The 18,656-nt window shown below is 39.6% G+C and overlaps 1 protein-coding gene across 6 annotated transcripts in view; it reads right to left on the bottom strand.

Annotated features, from left to right (window-relative positions):
- The window catches only part of LOC129732524 (inverted formin-2), a 179,183-nt gene that overhangs the window by 22,052 nt on the left and 138,475 nt on the right, over positions 1-18,656 (bottom strand). For 5 of the 6 annotated variants that reach the window (XM_055693473.1, XM_055693474.1, XM_055693472.1 and 2 more), the window contains 2 exons: positions 9,894-9,927; positions 10-157 (listed from right to left, as the gene is read on the bottom strand). In XM_055693473.1, coding sequence (XP_055549448.1) covers positions 10-157; positions 9,894-9,927 — 182 coding nt within the window. Of the gene's footprint in view, positions 1-9; positions 158-9,893; positions 9,928-10,181; positions 10,450-18,656 lie in introns of those variants that run through there. The other variant, XM_055693478.1, reaches the window with a different exon arrangement.

Below are 18,656 nucleotides of genomic sequence, written 5' to 3'. Positions count from 1 at the left end.
ATCACTTACCTGTCGCAGTATCGCATAGAAGACATCAAGATGCGAATTTAAATTTATTCCGTCGGGCCCCTGCAGGCTCTGTGACTCGTCGCATTCTCGCTGCTCGTCGAACACGTCGATCTGCACTCCGATGTCCGGCACGTTTCTGGCATTACGCCTACAAAAAAGTAAACGAAAACGAAAAACAAACATTCTCATCAGTCAATAAGCTATGTGATTTTTGCTAGGGCGAGTTGAAAAAAAAAACTTTTAACTAAGCTAAAATGCACCGTAATGAACAATTGATGATGCCAGTTAGCGTGACATTTAATGATCTCCAATTCTGGCTGGATTTTGGTACGAATGTGCTTTTTTTTGCTGGATTTTTTGATTGGTGGATGTATGGCGGTGGCTGGCTGCTGTACGAATACCAAAAATTTACCACAAATCACGCAAAGTTCGCTCTCAACTGTAGGAAAATCGCACGCCAAGGCTGGAGAGCTTTTTCCTACACAACTCGCTCAGTTCCTGTACGATATTCATAGTTATCGCTTTTGATGGTTGATTCGGTTTCTTTTTTGCTGTGTGTTTGCAAATGTAAAATCTTTTGAAATGTGCAGTCGTGCTCAGTTTGCTTTCTGCTGCCTGCTTTCAGAAGGGGACGGAAATGGTGTGGGGGTTGTATCGCCTCACCAAGAAATTATGAACATTTTTGAGCTTAGTCGAGTGTAAATTTTCCTAATGATATAAAGATTTTCACATTAAACCATTCGAAAAGAAAACACTTCTGGTGATTATTTGTTGAATCGAAAACGTCACACTGTGGAGTAGAAATTCTAATAGAAAATTGCGGCAGGCTGATGTTGGGCATAATCCTTTCGGGAGCTTTTGATGGTTTTTTTTCTCGCCGCTTCTACCTTGAACGTAGCACCGGAAGGGGTGAATCTACTAGTTTCCCGGCTAAGTAGGATGACGACCATCCTCCGGCACCACTATTGCACTTCGAAACGATGTGAGCACTATCAGTTCTTCGATACAGAAATTTTTTTTCGAGCCGAAAAAGTGAAAGTGTAACTTTTTGGTCGATCCTACTGCTCCATGATAGGAACTTTTCTATAGCTCGCGAACTGCCACCGGAATGGAACTATTATCCCTTAGCGAGGGGACTCACGTTCGTTCTCATTCTCTCTGTCTCTATCATGCAAACTGTATGAATATATATACATGTGCAGGACTGTGTGCCTACGATTGATGCCCTCTATCAAATGGAAGTTAACCCATTGAGAATTGGTTCAAAAATTGGCGATGCTCGCAATGCTTTCGTGTTACTATTTTAGTAGTACAGGGGGAGAGCAATTTGGTGTACGACTGGTTGTGAATTTTGTTTGATACTCTTAGTATTTTGACACCGGGATTGGATATTTTGTTTTTTTTTAGACTTTTTTATATTAGATTTGCTTCGTTTTCTATTTCTATATTGTCTCAATTCTATTGCCTAGAAAATGTCTACTGTTCGAGCATCGTGGATGGAATGCTCAACAACGATACTGGAAATCTTTTATTTGATATGCTGAAAACCCAGCAGGTGTATGAGTTTTTTTATATAAATCAGCAGGTATATGATTCTTTTCATAAAAATCACCAAAAATAGTTAGTCGTAATGAAAAGTTATAGAAATGTTCTCTTCAATATTATTTTTGTTCTCTTTTCAGTTATAATGCATATTGTGACAACTTTTTCTACGTTTCTGAACATTTTATCAATCCACTTTATTTGTGTTTTAACAATTCATGAATCGATTGTTGTTGTATTTTGCCGGTGATTTTAAAGTTTCTCTCTTAATATTGTTACATTTTTGTTTCTTTTTTTTAAAGTATGGTCGATATTCCTTGATTGTTTGTTTTGTTATCATTCGATTTATTATCATGTTTCCGCATTTTTGTAACATTTCTGGTTACATTTTCTCTGCATTCGGAAATATATTTTACTTGTTTTTGAATTTTTCAGTGTACTCTGCTTGTTAAGTTCAGTTCTCTCAATTTTGACAAACTTTCCTAATGCCTGGACTTGATTTAGATCGTTATTATGGCAATACGGATTTTAGGCTATATAAAACTTTCGGGAGCTTGTTAATTTTAGAGCAATCTTCTAACTAACTCTGCCTTTATTTCAGGTTCTTTTAGTTTATCCCAGTTTCGCAATACGAAAAATAATTCTCATTTTGTGTTGGCATCCAGCGTAGCTTGCCGATAGACCTCTCACAAACGCAACGTTATAACACGTACCGTCTCGTGTTGCAACTTAGAAGGAAGACGATCCTATTGTTGTTGTGTAGGAAGGAGCAGATACCAAGACTGCAACTGTCGCGTGTTGCATATTGTTCATGTGCGACTGGGAAAAAAAATCTGTTTCTGCTGGCGGAACTGTGGCAACGGTTCTGTGCCCCATGGTAAAAGCGTGGAAAAATTAATAGATTGGAGCTACGGCGGGGTGAAATTCTCGCGCCGTTTGACGTCACCGCCCTTTTTCTAGCGTTCCTGCTACTGAAGCACCTCGCAGCCCAAGAGAACATTTAGTACAATGCTACCTTACCGTTTCGAAAGTGTCCATGAATCAAAACTGTTTCCTGTTTGGGGGTAAGCTTTACAGGTGAACGTTCGGACAGAGTAGAGGAAGTAAGCTTTCACCTCTTTTAGCCGATTTATAAATGAGCGGTTCCGAAGAAGAGCTCGGAAAGGAAAAGCTTCTCCCACGTAACTTTTGAACTCGCTGCCAGCGAAGGAAAAAAATCACCTCTAGCGATTAATGAATACATATAAAACAAGCCTAGGATGCGTTTACATCGTCGTCAGTATGCGAAAAACAAAGTATCGGTGCTGGTGCACTCTTTTTGCTTTCCTCTTTACGACATATGTCTATTCATTAGTGTACACCACAATACGTGGTTCTCAATGTGCACAACTCGGTATATGAAGTTATTCGTCTCTGTTACAGAGAGCGATCAGAACTTGTTATATCCTTATTCTTTTGACTCATGAATATGATTTTTTGTCAGAAAAAGAAGGAAAATGACAGTGTATGCTCTCCTACTCTCGCTTAAACTCAACCGCTGCTGAAGTAGTTCCTTCCCCCACACATTCCCTCTCACCGCACCACACCTCTGCTGCTGTTCAGGCGACATGAATTTCTCCTGTTGCTATCCTTTCTTCCCGTAACTACCGGCCTATGGAAAGACAAACGCAACGATCGAATCGCTTCTCAGAGCTGATGTAGTCTAGTCATGTGTTTGTTTTCTCCCAGAAACCTGTGCACCCTATCATCATTTCATTATGGGTTGAGAGGATTCGAGTTTAGTCCCGGCCTGTACACTTCGTGAAGTGCACATATGATGAATAAACGACGATTGCATCATATTCGTTTCGTTTCCATCACTGCTCGCTGCACAGCTCGATAAAGTTTTCGGTTGAGAAAGAAGTAGATGGAAAAAATACCATAAAATTCGTTCTCTACCGTAAACCGACATCTACAGACCTATATATCACGGCAGATTCAAACCATTTTTGTGCCCAATAGCGAGCCGCTTTCCATTCTATGGCACACCGTTTGTTAAACATACCGATGGACAAATTGGAGTTCGATGCAGATAGGGTCGAAATCCACAAGCCAGCTTTTTAACGGCATTAAACGGCTACGATGCGGAATTTGTGAACAAAATTCTACTTTAACATGAACGAAAAAAGTATCGACAAACCATGACGAACCATTTGTGTGCATTAGAAGATAAAACAGTGTTGTTAGTCTCATTCATGAACATCATGCAACATCTCAAGTGAGGTTCTCGCAGCTGCCGATATGGAGTATTCTCCATTCAAGGTATTTCTCGCTGTCTTACTTGCACGCATTCGCTCCAGAGACCATATGCACACGAGCGCGCCCTCTTTTTACTCGCGTGTGGTCCCCTTCTCGCGAGCACAACCAGCCGAGTACAATTGTTTTGAGATGCATCACGATAGTATCGGAGGTACAAAAAATATTTAGGGTAACGGACTACTTCGGTAGTGGTTTGCTTTGGCTGGTGTCGCATTAGACTGCTATAAAAAACTTACTATAGCAGTCCGGTACCCTACACGTTCCAGTATGCGATACTCTGCAGATTCTTCCCCCACGTTCGGCTGTCGGCGCACGAAGCAAAACCGGGTAGATGAAGAAAGCATTTTCGTTTTCGAGCAGAGTTTTTCAAGCACTTCTCCTAGTCGAGCAGTTTTAGTCGAGTATTCCTACTCGCTTGCAGGAACTTGCGTACTCTTTTACTATCGCTGAGTAGCAATATAAGAGAGTTTTTTCGTGTCGGTGCGTGCTTGCTGCTACTCAGGGGAAAGCATGAAGGAAAAAGAGTATCTCGAAAGCGTGTGTGCAAAAGACTTGAGAAGCGTAGCATATGTCTCGTTCTCAAGCAGAAAGAAGGACAAAGGTTTTGCTTCACGCTCGCTTTGCAACGTTGAGATAAAATCGCGCTAGATGAAAGGTCGGTAATTTGCCATATTCCGTGTAAAAACTGGCCCGCGGTATGAATCGGCCAAACTCACCGTAAATTCAAGGTTTGCCAGAAGGAGCACAAAAACGCGGTAGAGAACGGAAGAATTAATGAATCGAGTGTGGCAATCAACTCCATGAAATTGAACTATGCAATAGACTGGGAAATTGCTAAACTCCCAAGTACGAAGCTGTATCTCTTTTTCTTTTTCATTATTAGTAGTCATTAATTGTTGATGCGCATGGGATGGCCGAGAGCCGATCAACTCTAAAGATAATATTAACATCCTTTTTCCCGTTTGTAAGGACCATGATGTTTTGTCCCGTGATGCGTCGCGTGTTATGTGCAACACTATAACATGCACCATTTCGAAAACAATCAAATTGTTCTCGTGTCGGATGGAAGCAGATATCAAGAGTGCAAATGTTGCGTGTTGCATATTGTCGATGTGCGGCTGGAGGAAAGTTCTGTTCGATACCACCATTCTTCTATTTCGCAATTATGTTTTTGCATTTTTTATGTTATTTTCTTCAGCCTGCATTTTGATTCTCAGCTCATCTGAACTTTGACATAACATAAGCAAACAATTTTTTTTCTATGAACCAAATTTTCAAAAAAACAGATTCAAAAATTGACTTCTGTAAAAACCATAGTTCTTATCCTACAAATCCGACCAAATTAAAAACTCATTATTTACAATTAAAACTTTTGAAGGTTAATGCTTGAAAGTCAACGTTTCCTACTCTCTCAATTTTGGCAATAGAATAAGAAAAGAAGAATTACAGCCCGCAACTTTTAGTAAAAATGTAATGGAATGTGCGGGGGGTAATATAGTGTACCTCCACGTGGTGCCTCTTGGATACCGCTATAATGAAGCACCTGGATGACTACGAGGCTGCATCTTGTCACAGTAGGTGCAGCCCCAACACAAGATGTAGGTATCGCGGCACTAGTGAGGTAGTATACCGATCATTTTACGAATCTTGGCGAATAAACAAGTGCCAAACGACTGGCTGGAAGCCTTATTTGCCCAAGAATGGCCATCGACTCGATTGCAGCAATGATAGAGTGCTCCTCTGCATACTGTTATTAAGATTTGGAGGAACTTTTTATCCGAGAACATCAGACTGGATTTCGAGAGGGACGCTCCAGGACGGATCAAATATTTACCTTGCGACAAATCCAAAATAAATTTCGGACATACAACCTACAGAATCACTATCTCTTCGTTGATTTCAAGACGGCGTACAACTCAATCAAGCAAAATGAACTGTGCCAGATAACGCTAGAAATTTTTTTTCGGAAAACCTGATTAAGTTGATTCGAATGACGCTGCTTTCATCATGTTGGATGAACTGAAGTTGGACGACGCGCGCGGAGCCTTTGTTCAACATTGCCTTGGCAAGTTGCAGTACGAAGAGCAAACGTGGAATGAAACGACACCATCACTTCTTGGCTTTGCGGGTGACATCGATGTAATCGAAATTGACCATACAGCTGTGGAAGAGGCTTAAACCCCTTCAGTAGAGCAGTGGACCCATCAGAAATTCTGCCAAAACAGAGTACATGGTAGCTTGCAGTACGTGGTAATGCTCGTGGTGTGGGTAATGTTATGGAATGCTGATTCTCCCAGTTGCTCATCACGGCCATCATGGACGCTAAAGAAAGTTGATCGACGTAAGGCGCTGCATTCAAGGCCGGCAAGTTAGAGGATTTGTCATGCGATCTGCTCATGTAGCAAAAGAAGTGCGCCATTCGTGACTACCGGGACTGTAAACGGGGAAATCTACCTCAAGGATTTCTACAAAAGCATCTACTTGCTCTGTTGAAGCAACATGAGGGACCTACGATCTTCTGGCCGGATCTAGCTCCGTGCCACTATTTAAACTATGTCCTGGAGTGGTGCGAAGCCGAAGGGGATTCGTATCCAAAAAAAGGCTGCTCCTCCAGAAAACATAAAAAAATCCATAAAATAATTTTCAATGATCTTAAAATGAAGTTGAGCGAGATAGCTGAAACTTTGAAGATATCGAAAAAGCGTGTTTTTGACATAAGGTGCCTGAATATTTTGGCATGCGAAAGCTGTGTGCAAAGTGGGCGCCGCGCGAGCTCACAATCGACCAAAAACAACAACGTGGCGATGATTCGGAGCAGTGTACGAAGCTGTTTGACCGCAACAAAGTTGAGTTTTTGCTTTAATATGTGACAATGGATAGAACATGGCTCCATCACTACATGCCAGAGTCCAATCGAAAGTCAGCGGAATGAAGAGCGAGTGACGATCCGAATCTAAAGCGTGGAAAGACACAACAGTCGACTGGCAAGGTTATGGCGTCTGTATTTTGGGATGCGCATGGAATGATTTCATTGATAATCTCCAAAAAGGACAGGCGTTCAACAGCGACAGAAACGCTCAGAACGGCCCTATATGGCGAAGAAAAAAGTGCCGTTTTATCAAGATAATGCACCGTGTCACAAATCAATGAAAACGATGGCAAATTGCATAAATTGAGCTTCGAATTGCTATCGCATCCACCGTATTCTGCAGCTCTGGCGTCCAGCGACTATTTTCTGTTTACAGACCTCAAAAGATTGCTCGCTGGCACGAAATTTAAGACCGATGATGAAGTGATTACCGAAACTGAGGCCTATTTTGAGAGAAAAAAACCTAAAGAGTACTATAAAAACGGTAATAATAATATAAATATTTTCACTGTGTTACCTTATAAACTTTTCGGCCGAAATGTTAAGTGAGCGTGTCTTATAGAAATTGCTCGCAGGGTTCTTCGCTTTAACGTTATATTTACGATAAAAATCATTTGTGTCTCTAAAAACGGTAATGGTTAGGGACACCAGAATTCACAGGAAAGATTGAATAACCATAAACTTCCTTTTTTGCGATTTGAGCTTTAAGAGTGAACCTGTGTTGACCAGTGATTTAGGGTTTCGAACGTCTTCGACAGCGGTTTTCTTCGGCAGATTTTTAAACATATAGGGCAGCCGCAGAAAACCTAACTAAGAAAACCACTGCATGAAACGTTTGATACTTTATATGTTTCTATTTATTATTCGTGTCCTTTGCCAATTTTTAGCGGTTATGTTTTTTAGCGTTTTATGATTATTTTGAACTGATTTGTGGAGTTTGTTCGTCTTTTTTTATTGATATTTGCGTTTTGGAAGAGAGCGGTTTTACGCAATTCCTGAATTTTTATGCACTCTTCTCAACGTGATTGTTTTCCTGCCACACGAAGTTATACAAGTTACGTGGATATTTGTACTGTGAGTTTACTAATTGCACTGATTCTTATATGTAGTTGCTTTCTAAAAAATAATTGATATTTTTATTCACCAAACTGCCTATATCCTGTATTCTGTTTTTTTTTTTTTCATTATTTTAGATATTATTTTACAATAGCGGTAATTCCATACTGTCAGAATAATAATACTTCCGTTAAATATTTGACTTTTCGCTTTCTGAAGCGTTTTATCTCATGATTTTGAGTATTTTTACTTTACAGTTTACTTATCAATGAATGTTAGCAGAAGATAAGTTGATTTTCATTCAACTCAAATTCCTGATGATTTGATGAATCCCGCTTTGCCTTGTTTTACAAATGGCACCCAAAGCTATTACTCATTTCGTAAACAATTTGTGTGAACTAATTTTGCTAAAGTTCAACGTGATGTTCACCGTCCTATTTATCGCGCTCTCCCTGTCCCGTGCAGTCACTTTAAACTCCTATGGGCAAACTGTACGCGGCAAAGCTCTCGCAGCACGCTGTGTCGCACATGTTCTTAATTCGGAAGCTTTCGGGAGAGCCAAGAGCAAGAGAGAGTACCAGAAAGAGACCGGCAGGAGCAATCGAAAACGCGTGTACCGCTGCCGGAGTTGTTGGCTGTAGTAGGCTAGGCGAGAAAAGGGTGAGCAATATTGTCGCGTAACACGTGCTTTTGTTGGTGCGCGCATGTCTCCCATGAAGAGACTTTTAAACCACCGTCACGGGTACAACATAACCGCTTCGTCTGTGTTTGTGGGAGTATGTATGCTTCGGAGCAAACAGCTGATGGATTTTATTTTTTCTCTCGTTTCTTTCTACAGCTATGACGTGCGGCAAGGTGCCAAAATTCCGTTATCATTGCCTTTGAAGAAGCGTTATCTCGAACAGGCGTGATTTAATCTCCACCTAAGCCGTGAAAAGTCGGGCCCGCTAATGGCTTGACTGATTAACTTTCGTTTTGATTTATCTATGCTTTTCCGTCAAAATTAAATGATTTTTAAGCCAACGTAAAGCCGCTAGCTGGCCCAGCCGTCCCGGTGTAAAGTACAATCGAATCGATTGACAACCGCCGATAGCGTCGAACAAACAGTTTGGCTACCGTTTGTTTTTCGTGAAGGATTGTTTACAGACTATAGTGTCGATTGAAAAGTACGATTGTCAAACGATGACAACCTGACACACGGACGGAGTCACGTTACAGAAACGTTCTACGTCACTTTTCGTTCCCTTGTCATGCGTATTGTTAGAAGCCACCGCGCGCTCTATCTTATCGAAAAAAAAACTGATGACAACAAACGGAAAGTACAAGTCCGATGATGGAAAGGAAATGAGTCGCCTTTGGTTGTTTGTTTGCCTCATCGTTACTTCCTTGAAAAATCTTAACTACGTGAGTATTCTACAGAAATAGATCACCTATTAAAAAAAAAATCGAATATGAAAAAATAAAAATGTATGATCATTATTCCATTATCAGTGGTTTAAGTCATTTAAAAACTTGCTAATTTTGGTAGTTTTTATAATATTGAAGCCCTTTTTATCTATAGTTTAATAACGTTATTTATATTTATTATTGGCATTTAATTATCGTCTGTTTGCGTTTATGTTTGAGTTTTGCGATTTGTTCTAAGCACTTCGATAAATTCTAAAGTGTTCTTCCTATTAACGATTTGTTCGCCATAGCTTTAATATTTTAAATTTTCTTCCATCTCTAAAGGAACTTTTATCCCCAAAAAACACTCTCCTCTCCTTCACTCGGCGCTGCCAAAAGTAATCCAATTACAACTCGAAACTGTATCATTGTGTCTTTGTGTATCTTCCAACTCATCATCACCTTAGCAAGTGTAATAATCCAATAGAGATGCAATCTATTTCGAGCGTTTGAAGTTTAGCGCATTATCAGTGACGGTCCGTACGCCAAAGGCCCGAAACAGAAATCTTGATCCGTATATTAGTATTGGGCTGTAAATTGAATGTTGTATCGCATCACCTAGAATGGCAACAGCCGAAATGTGACGCAAATGTTGGTGCTATAGCCACCTGCTCAATCGATGGCGTTTTATTGCTAATTATCTATTCATAAACTAAAGCTAGAGGCCACTCACCTGAGATTGTTTAATACTGGCAATAAATTTAAACCTGCAAGAGAAAAAAAAAAACACAACACAAGAAGATTAATTGAAGAATAGCACGACTAATGATTGACGATAGTTTGACAAACTGCTCGCGATGCTCCCCATAATTAGGGCTTAAGCTATGAAAACCATTCACAGGAATCTTCAACCGCACTTTTGAGTAGATGTACACCTGAGTAGTCACGTATGCATCATCTAGTACAGCTTGCTCAAGTGGATAATCCCTCCCGCTATTTATATAATGGTTAAACCACTCACACGAGATTGGGTCGCCGGTGAAGGTCTCTGTTTGCAATTGATTAGGAGCAGCACTTTTCGGCCTCGTTTCTAACCGGCTGGGTTCGACGGTCTTAACGGTATCCATCACTACGGTCAAAGTCGTTGGTTGCATCACCGTCATTTTGATGCTTTTCTATTATCGCTACCCTTCACATGCTTCCCGGGCTAACCGAGAGGAAAAACAAGCGGCTTAAAATCGACCTATTTCACACTGATTGATTCAATTTTACACACACGAGCCCCCCGAACTAACGAGCGTCTGAGTTTTCGCAGCACCGCTTGTAAACTGGCCCTGGCTAGCTGACGGTTTGTTGCAGAAAGCGGTAAGCCATCACAGCAGAGAAAAAAAAAACGAACTCCGATCATGATAGCCCGTAGTGCCGCGATAAGAAATAAGGAACATCAGGTACAATAAAAAATGATTTACCTGTTGCGAAAAGTGTTTCATTTGGCGAGGAACGTCCAGTCTAGCCTGTTGCTGTTGTTTACCCACGTGAGGGGTGCCCAACACTGTGGGTTTGGTTCAACTGGCCAATAAATCGGTCACAGGTAATCGTATTCGAATGCAGCTAGTGAATCATCGAGGCGTTTAGTCACTGATCTTATGGTTCAGTTGTTTGTTGTGGTTGTGACAGACATAATCTAGTTGATAATGTAGTCATCAATCACAGGGAATCATTTGGTGATGGTTTTGAAATAGATGAAAGCAGTTCGTTTGCTTTTGAGTAACTCATTCGATGGAATCATATTTTTATTATAGATTATGATTTGTTGGGTGCCTTGAAGCGATTTATGTTTGGTTTTGTATGCTAGGTTTTTCGATTCTAGAAAATGCTAAGAACTTCTCCGATATCGGCAGTGCTCTGGTTTATCAGAATGGACCACTTTACTAGCAACTGTGAGAAGGCTGTGAAATCAACGATATGTTGTATTGCTGTCTACCCTTTAAAATAAAAAAGTAGGAGGGTGGTATTCAAGACACGACCGCATGACGTTGACTACCGTATTCTCAAAAAAAAAAAAATATTCCATTGAAGCAAATAGTAGAGGGAATTGCAACGCTCCTTTTACAAAACTTCTGTAACAAAATTTCGAGGCTCCAAAAGGTACCAGTTTCCGATTATTCTCGTCCAGAATTCCAGCCATTTTAGTATTTTGCAGTAGCCATTTATTACTAACAGCCACCAGCATAACGGGTGAAACCGGCACGAGATGACCGGTACTATTTTGTATTTCCTCCTTTCAGCTGCAATCACCTAGCGTCCGCATGTCACTGGTGCGGTTTTGGAATCAGAATGATGGGGCGCCGGCCGCTGTCGTAAAATTAACACCAACAAAAAGATGCATATTTGATGCTTTCCGCTAGCAGCAGCATAAACATCGGAAACAGAAAGTGACAACAACAATAACAACAAAGTCAAATCGATTGTATCCGTTAGTGTCGACTGTGCTTGGGAAGAGAGGTAGTGATTGGCTGCGCGGTATGATTTAGACAATCGATATTAATTACCAATTTTTCAATAGTGTATCTCAAACAATAGTTTGTTTTTGTTACATAAATTTAACCGTAAAAGAATTTCTGATCGATTGATGCCAAAACCTCGAAAACCTGATTATAGATGACTGCAAAATAAGCGCTCAAAACCTGACCACTTTTCTCTGGTTTTCCCTGGTTGAAATACTAGATTTTTAAATTCAGGGGCCTAACTTCGATATAGACGTTAGTCAACGTCAAAACACACTTTTGAACATTCAAGTGTATGGTAACAGAATTTGATATAATTTTGTACTTTTTACCATTCTGGCATATCAAAAATATTACAGGCTTTGTTATTTCTATCAAGTTCAGATATGTTTGTGTTATCCGTTTGTTATAATCGTTTGATCGGGTAGGCCAATGTACAGCCGTAAGTAGAGCTCTACATTACTGCCTTACTGTGAATAAGAGGTACAAAAACCGAGTATAATATAGATATTATCAAATTTATATGCTTGAAAACATGTTATAACAGCGACAAGTATATGCAGTTGTGAAAACTTGCTGACCTCATTATAAACTGAATTGAATTTCCTACCTCGAGTCGAAGGTCCTTCTCCAGCGTCCCAATCAGTTAAAAGCGTATTACCTCTAACCCCTAGCATGTCGTCTTGATCTCGTTCTTGCCCAGCAATCGTTCTTCGTACCTTCGGAGAAATCGTCTTCTGCCGATCCTTCGCACGCTTCCGAGAATTGCGCTTATAGATCATGTTCATGTGTCGAGACATTGCGAAGATTCTCAATATGTTCGTTTTAGCACTAGACGAAACTGCTAGCAAATTACTATAGCTGTAAACCTTTATAGCAAAAATCCGTATCGTCCGTATGTCACTGGTGCGGTTTTGGAATCAAAATGATGGGGTGAAATGTTCGAACGGTACGTTTTATACCAAGGCTTCGTCAGATAAATTAAAAGAGGGATGGGCTACGCAAATTATGGAATGGAAGAGACAAATGTTTCTTGAAAGCTGCGCCGGCCGCTGTCATAATATTAACACCAACACAAACATGCATTTTTGCAAGGTTTTTTCCGCTAGCAGCATCATTTGGTAAAACAGAAAATTCAATTAGCCGCTTCTGTACCAAAATTTCGAGGCACCAAAAGGTGCCAGTTGCCGATTATAGTTTCCTGGTTAGTCCGTCCAGAATTCCAGCCATTTAAGTGTTTTGCAGTAGCCATTTACTACTAAAGCCACCAGCATTACGGGTGAAACCGGCACGAGATGACCCGTACTATTTTGTATTTCCTCCTTTCAGCTGCTATCACCTAGCGTCCGCATGTCACTGGTGCGGTTTTGGAATCAGAATGATGGGGCGCCGGCCGCTGTCGTAAAATTAACACCAACAAAAAGATGCATATTTGCAAGGTTTTTTCCGCTAGCAGCAGCATTTTGTAATAAAACAGAAAATTCAATTAGCCGCTTCTGTAACAAAATTTCGAGGCACCAAAAGGGGCCAGGTGCCGAATATATCCATGTTTTTGGTCAGTCCGTTTAGAATTCTTTCAAGATAGCGTCCGTATGTAGCCGGTACGGTTTAGTAATGAAACTGATGGGGTGAAATGTTCGAACGGTACGTTTTATACCAAGGCTTCGTCAGATAAATTAAAAGAGGGATGGGCTACGCAAATTATGGAATGGAAGAGACAAATGTTTCTTGAAAGCTGCGCCGGCCGCTGTCATAATATTAACACCAACACAAACATGCATTTTTGCAAGGTTTTTTCCGCTAGCAGCATCATTTGGTAAAACAGAAAATTCAATTTGCCGCTTCTGTAACAAAATTTAGAGGCACCAAAAGGTGCCAGTTGCCGATTATAGTTTCCTGGTTAGTCCGTCCAGAATTCCAGCCATTTAAGTGTTTTGCAGTAGCCATTTACTACTAAAGCCACCAGCATTACGGGTGAAACCGGCACGAGATGACCGGTACTATTTTGTATTTCCTCCTTTCAGCTGCTATCACCTAGCGTCCGCATGTCACTGGTGCGGTTTTGGAATCAGAATGATGGGGCGCCGGCCGCTGTCGTAAAATTAACACCAACAAAAAGATGCATATTTGATGCTTTCCGCTAGCAGCAGCATAAACATCGGAAACAGAAAGTGACAACAACAATAACAACAAAGTCAAATCGATTGTATCCGTTAGTGTCGACTGTGCTTGGGAAGAGAGGTAGTGATTGGCTGCGCGGTATGATTTAGACAATCGATATTAATTACCAATTTTTCAATAGTGTATCTCAAACAATAGTTTGTTTTTGTTACATAAATTTAACCGTAAAAGAATTTCTGATCGATTGATGCCAAAACCTCGAAAACCTGATTATAGATGACTGCAAAATAAGCGCTCAAAACCTGACCACTTTTCTCTGGTTTTCCCTGGTTGAATTACTAGATTTTTAAATTCAGGGGCCTAACTTCGATATAGACGTTAGTCAACGTCAAAATCAAATATCTTGCATTCAATCTTTCACAAATTGGCTGAATTTGTTAAACAAACGTATCTACATTCGCATTGTTAAATATAATCTCTAATATTGTAACAGCCAATTATTTCCAGCGCTACATAACACTGGTAAGAGCGTTCTCGAAAAATTTACGCTGTGTCGTAACGGCAAAGAAAACTGTTTTCATCATTTGGAAAGTTTCTAAATTCATTTATTATTCTTATTTTATTTTCGTCTCCCAGATGGTCTCGAGGTACGATACTGGCCTAACAAGCCAGTCGTCGTAGGTTCGAGTCTCGGCTCGGGAGAGACTGTTAGTGTCAGTAGGATCGTAGCACTAGCCCCGCAATTGTCCTGTTCTCTAAACAGTTGGCTGCGAAGTCTGTGTATAACAAACAGAAGATCAAGTTCCGAATCGGAATGTAGCACCTAAGCTTTGCTTTTTTTCTTATTTTATTTTATAGTCTATCAATTTTTAATAATGTTTGTCGTAAGTTTCAATTTTTGTTTACAATTTAGATAACGTATTTTGATTGTTCCCCACAGTTAATGATGGCTGTAAGGCTTTTGAGTTATATTCCTAATTATATCTGATATTTTATTCTACCTCAAATCATGCTTATTTGCTTCAACTCATGTTAATCATATTATTCCATTTTATTAATTGTGGTAAAATTACTTTCAAACTAATAAAAAGTTAATAGAAATAATACCAAACTGTAACTGGATGTTACGCCTAAGTGTGATAGATCATGACCTTTCTTGTTTTTTTTTTAACTGCGAAAGAAGTAGCGAAAAGCTTATTAGTTACGAAATTTACAAATATGAACATACATAAACTTGCTGAAAACATGTATGAAGACAACAAACTTTTTACTGGTTTTAGGTTACTGTGTAAAATAGTCAAACCAACTGCTTGTCATCATTCAAACTATTGCCTCCATCTCTCCATTTGCTCCATCTCTATGGCAAAGTTCGATAAATTAACAATGAAATTGTTCGTTTTTTAAGGCTATTCATGAATCAAGCCATTTTTCGATGGTTTTATATAAGCTGATCAACCAGACCATGTGCCATCGAACGAAACAAGTAATTGCCGAATGATGTAATACTATAATCGCATACTAGTCCCACATGGATCTTCATCGTTTTTAAGTTGAATATCAGATTCCATCCATTTTTTGCTCTACTACCGATTAAGGAAACAAAAAAGTATGTTTCAGCATGAGCATGAGCATGAGCATGATTGACCGCCCGCGGTTGCTACTCCGTTATTGCCAGATCAGCTGTAATTACACAGAGAACCAACGGATGATGCTTGGGACTAACATGCATCCTCAATGTGTAAAAACTGGTGACCTTAATCTTTATATAAGGCAATACCAGCGCCGGCCGCATCCGAATGCAGGTCAAAGAAGGAGAGTGTATAGGAATATGTTGACGTGATACTCGCTTTATTGGAAGCCGAGAACACCTCTGCACTTCCACGAGAAATCACTGGGATGTTGGAGAAAAGGGCAGGGTTTGCAGCAGGTTTCGTTTTGGTAAACGATGCGCTTAGCTCGGTGTGCGGGTTTATCATAACAAATATCGCGCCTACGTGTTCTTTATATTCACGGCGAAAATCATAACGTGTTCCGAAATCATTTTGTTTAATGATGTAATACCGCAAAAAAGCACACGCTAGAATACCGGACCTTTAACTAAATTTGAGCATATTCAAATCCCCGGATACTTCCTTATGAAGTCGAAGCGTAGCTCCCATTGATTTATTTTAAACAACTGTTACGAAAGCTACGAAGAGGAAATGCGATGGTCTCAACGCGGAGTCTCCAAATATTATGTCACCGGGACATTTGATTCTATGCCTAGCAGATCGACTAACGATGTTTCCCGTATACTGGTTGTATGTTGTTAAGAGACTATCTGATTTGAGACCGATTTAAACTAAATATAAAATGCTATGGGAGCCAGGCACTATGTGCGGTATAACCCAGTGTAATGCAACATATTATACCACACGACGCGTATTCGATTTAACCCACACATTAACAATAACCACCCATAAAAGAGTCTGTGGTTTGCTTGACAGAAATACAAAAGTTATTATACTTTAAAAAATGGAACCGAGTTAAACCAACAACTAATGTCGGAGCCGCGCACGAATGTATGGTTTGCCTAGTAAATTTCAAAAGTGTGTAAAACTCAACGATTTGAAACCGACTTAAACCAACAGTAAAGGTACTGTTGGGTCCACGTACACGAGTGCGTGGTTTGTATTATAAATTATGCAATTCCTATATATCGCCTTAGCAAGTCTATTTATAGATGAGTAACCTAATACACCTATTGAATATAAAAACTGGCAGAGTTCCATACGTTCGAAGCATAAAATTTGAAGAAAATGCAAATATGCATATTAAACAAAGTACAAACAGAATTTACTTACAAAAGGCCAAACCAATCAAAATCTGAATATAATAGACATAAACTCGTGCTATGTCTACTTCCAAGATTTAAACAATATCAATTGAAAAATGTTAATATATTACAATATTTGCCGAATTCCATAATTTTTCAAGTTTATTTTTCAAAAGCTAGGAAAATCATAAAATGAAATGAAAACAAAATGCCCAAAACCTGACAGAAATCTCTACACGCACTTGTGTAGTTTGCGTATTGCAGACGTAACCACAGTCCACACATCCAGTAAGCGGTTGCTGTTTGCAACAACACATGTGAAAAGCTCTCAATCTCGCGCACTTGAACACAGTAAAATGCATAGGAATGTCTAGAGCAAATGCTCAATAGAACACTGTCAGCTGGTAATTTTTATAAAAGAAACATATAAACCTATGCAATACCCCACACACGAATCCCGCCACAGTATTAGTGGTTCTGCACACGTGACCATGGCAACAAGTTTCTAAATTCCTATTAGAAATAATGAAATCAGTCATTTAAACGAAGCTTTCATCGACGTAAAGCTCAGGTTATAAATTTACGTCCATGAAGGTCACAAAGCCCTCAAATTGTACTTGTTATGTTACATAATTTTGAATTGAATTGAAAATAGACTGGACTGGACTGAATTTGTAGGCCTCTCCACGGATTATGTTTTTGAATCCGAACACAAGTAGGTATATATGATTCACATTACGGTGCAACATTAGCAGATTCCATCACTTGACTACCGATAAAGCAGCAGAAGTAAAAACTGCATTAAGTGTGCGTGACTGGTTTATCAGAAAGCTCTATGCTTGCGCTCTCGCAAGTATACGACAGCATGTAATACATTTAATGCGAATAAGAGCAGAGATACTTAGCTTGTGTTGTCTCTTTCGCGTGCGTTTCCTTCTTCCTCTCGCTAGCAACGTCGTTCGTGTCGAACCAGAATAAAGCGCTTTTCGCATGCTTTTACTACGAACGGAATTGTGTTATCCTGCTCACACTGACACTTTAGACACAATTTGTATGAACATTTTCAATATGCGTTTTTATTGATTTTTCACTAAAAGATGCACTTTAACTTACTTGCTTTTATCACTTACGTATACAACACGCACAAATTTACTTTTTCTAAGAACTTGTATGGTTTATGCTTTAATAATACCACTAAATGAATGAAAATAAACGTAGAGCAAGAATGAACTGCGTGCTTGTTGTGGGCAGTGCAGCCAGCTTCCAAGAAAACAAAAAAGTATGTTTTATTTGAAAAAGTCAGAAAAAAATGTGAAGTCAAATTGTTCCATCGTAAAAATAATCGCACATCAGTCCCACTAATTTTTTTTTTGAGTATGGCCATATTTTTGCTTCAATCCATATAACAAATACTTGGGGCTGTTTTGTAAGTTTTTACTGTTAAAAAAATCATCAAATAATTAATAAATGCAAGGCTCTTTCAAGTAAATTCCACACAAAAGTTAATCTTAAGTAGACACTAAAACTGCAACTTTTTCTGAAAGCTCGTTCCCGAAATCTTATTGGTTTCGTCAATCGGAGGGATGATAACCTTGAACAATGCTGCTGGGGGTCTGGAAGGGGTTAATTTCCTGTGCATGATCTGCTTCAAATGATCATTCAATTTAAAATTGTCAGAACTCAGAAGAAAACGTTTTTAGTTGCTTAGCTCAAAACAGCTTGTATCTCCTTTCATCACCGTCGTCTTCTGCCTAGTCACTGTTGTAATGGAATTGGAAGCTTCTCTTCCTCAATACCACTTTTCTAATATGCTAAATGCACGGGCTAATGCGGAATAATTTTATTCAGCATGTATTGCGAAACACTGAAGACGTAAGAGAGGAAATTATTCATTAGCAAATCCAAGACTTCAACCTTATATTTTGCTTTTTCAACGACGACCCTAAAGTCAGGGTAAGTAATGGCTAGACGTCTCCGCCATTCTCCCTGCAGCATATTTAGAAGCTGTCTGCGTCCATAAGCGTCTGTCCATATTCAAAATACTTGAGAAAAA

This window comes from Wyeomyia smithii, chromosome 3 (genome assembly GCF_029784165.1).
Source record: "Wyeomyia smithii strain HCP4-BCI-WySm-NY-G18 chromosome 3, ASM2978416v1, whole genome shotgun sequence".
Classification (NCBI taxonomy): Eukaryota; Metazoa; Arthropoda; class Insecta; order Diptera; family Culicidae; genus Wyeomyia; species Wyeomyia smithii.
This window is presented reverse-complemented; position numbering and strand designations above follow the sequence as displayed.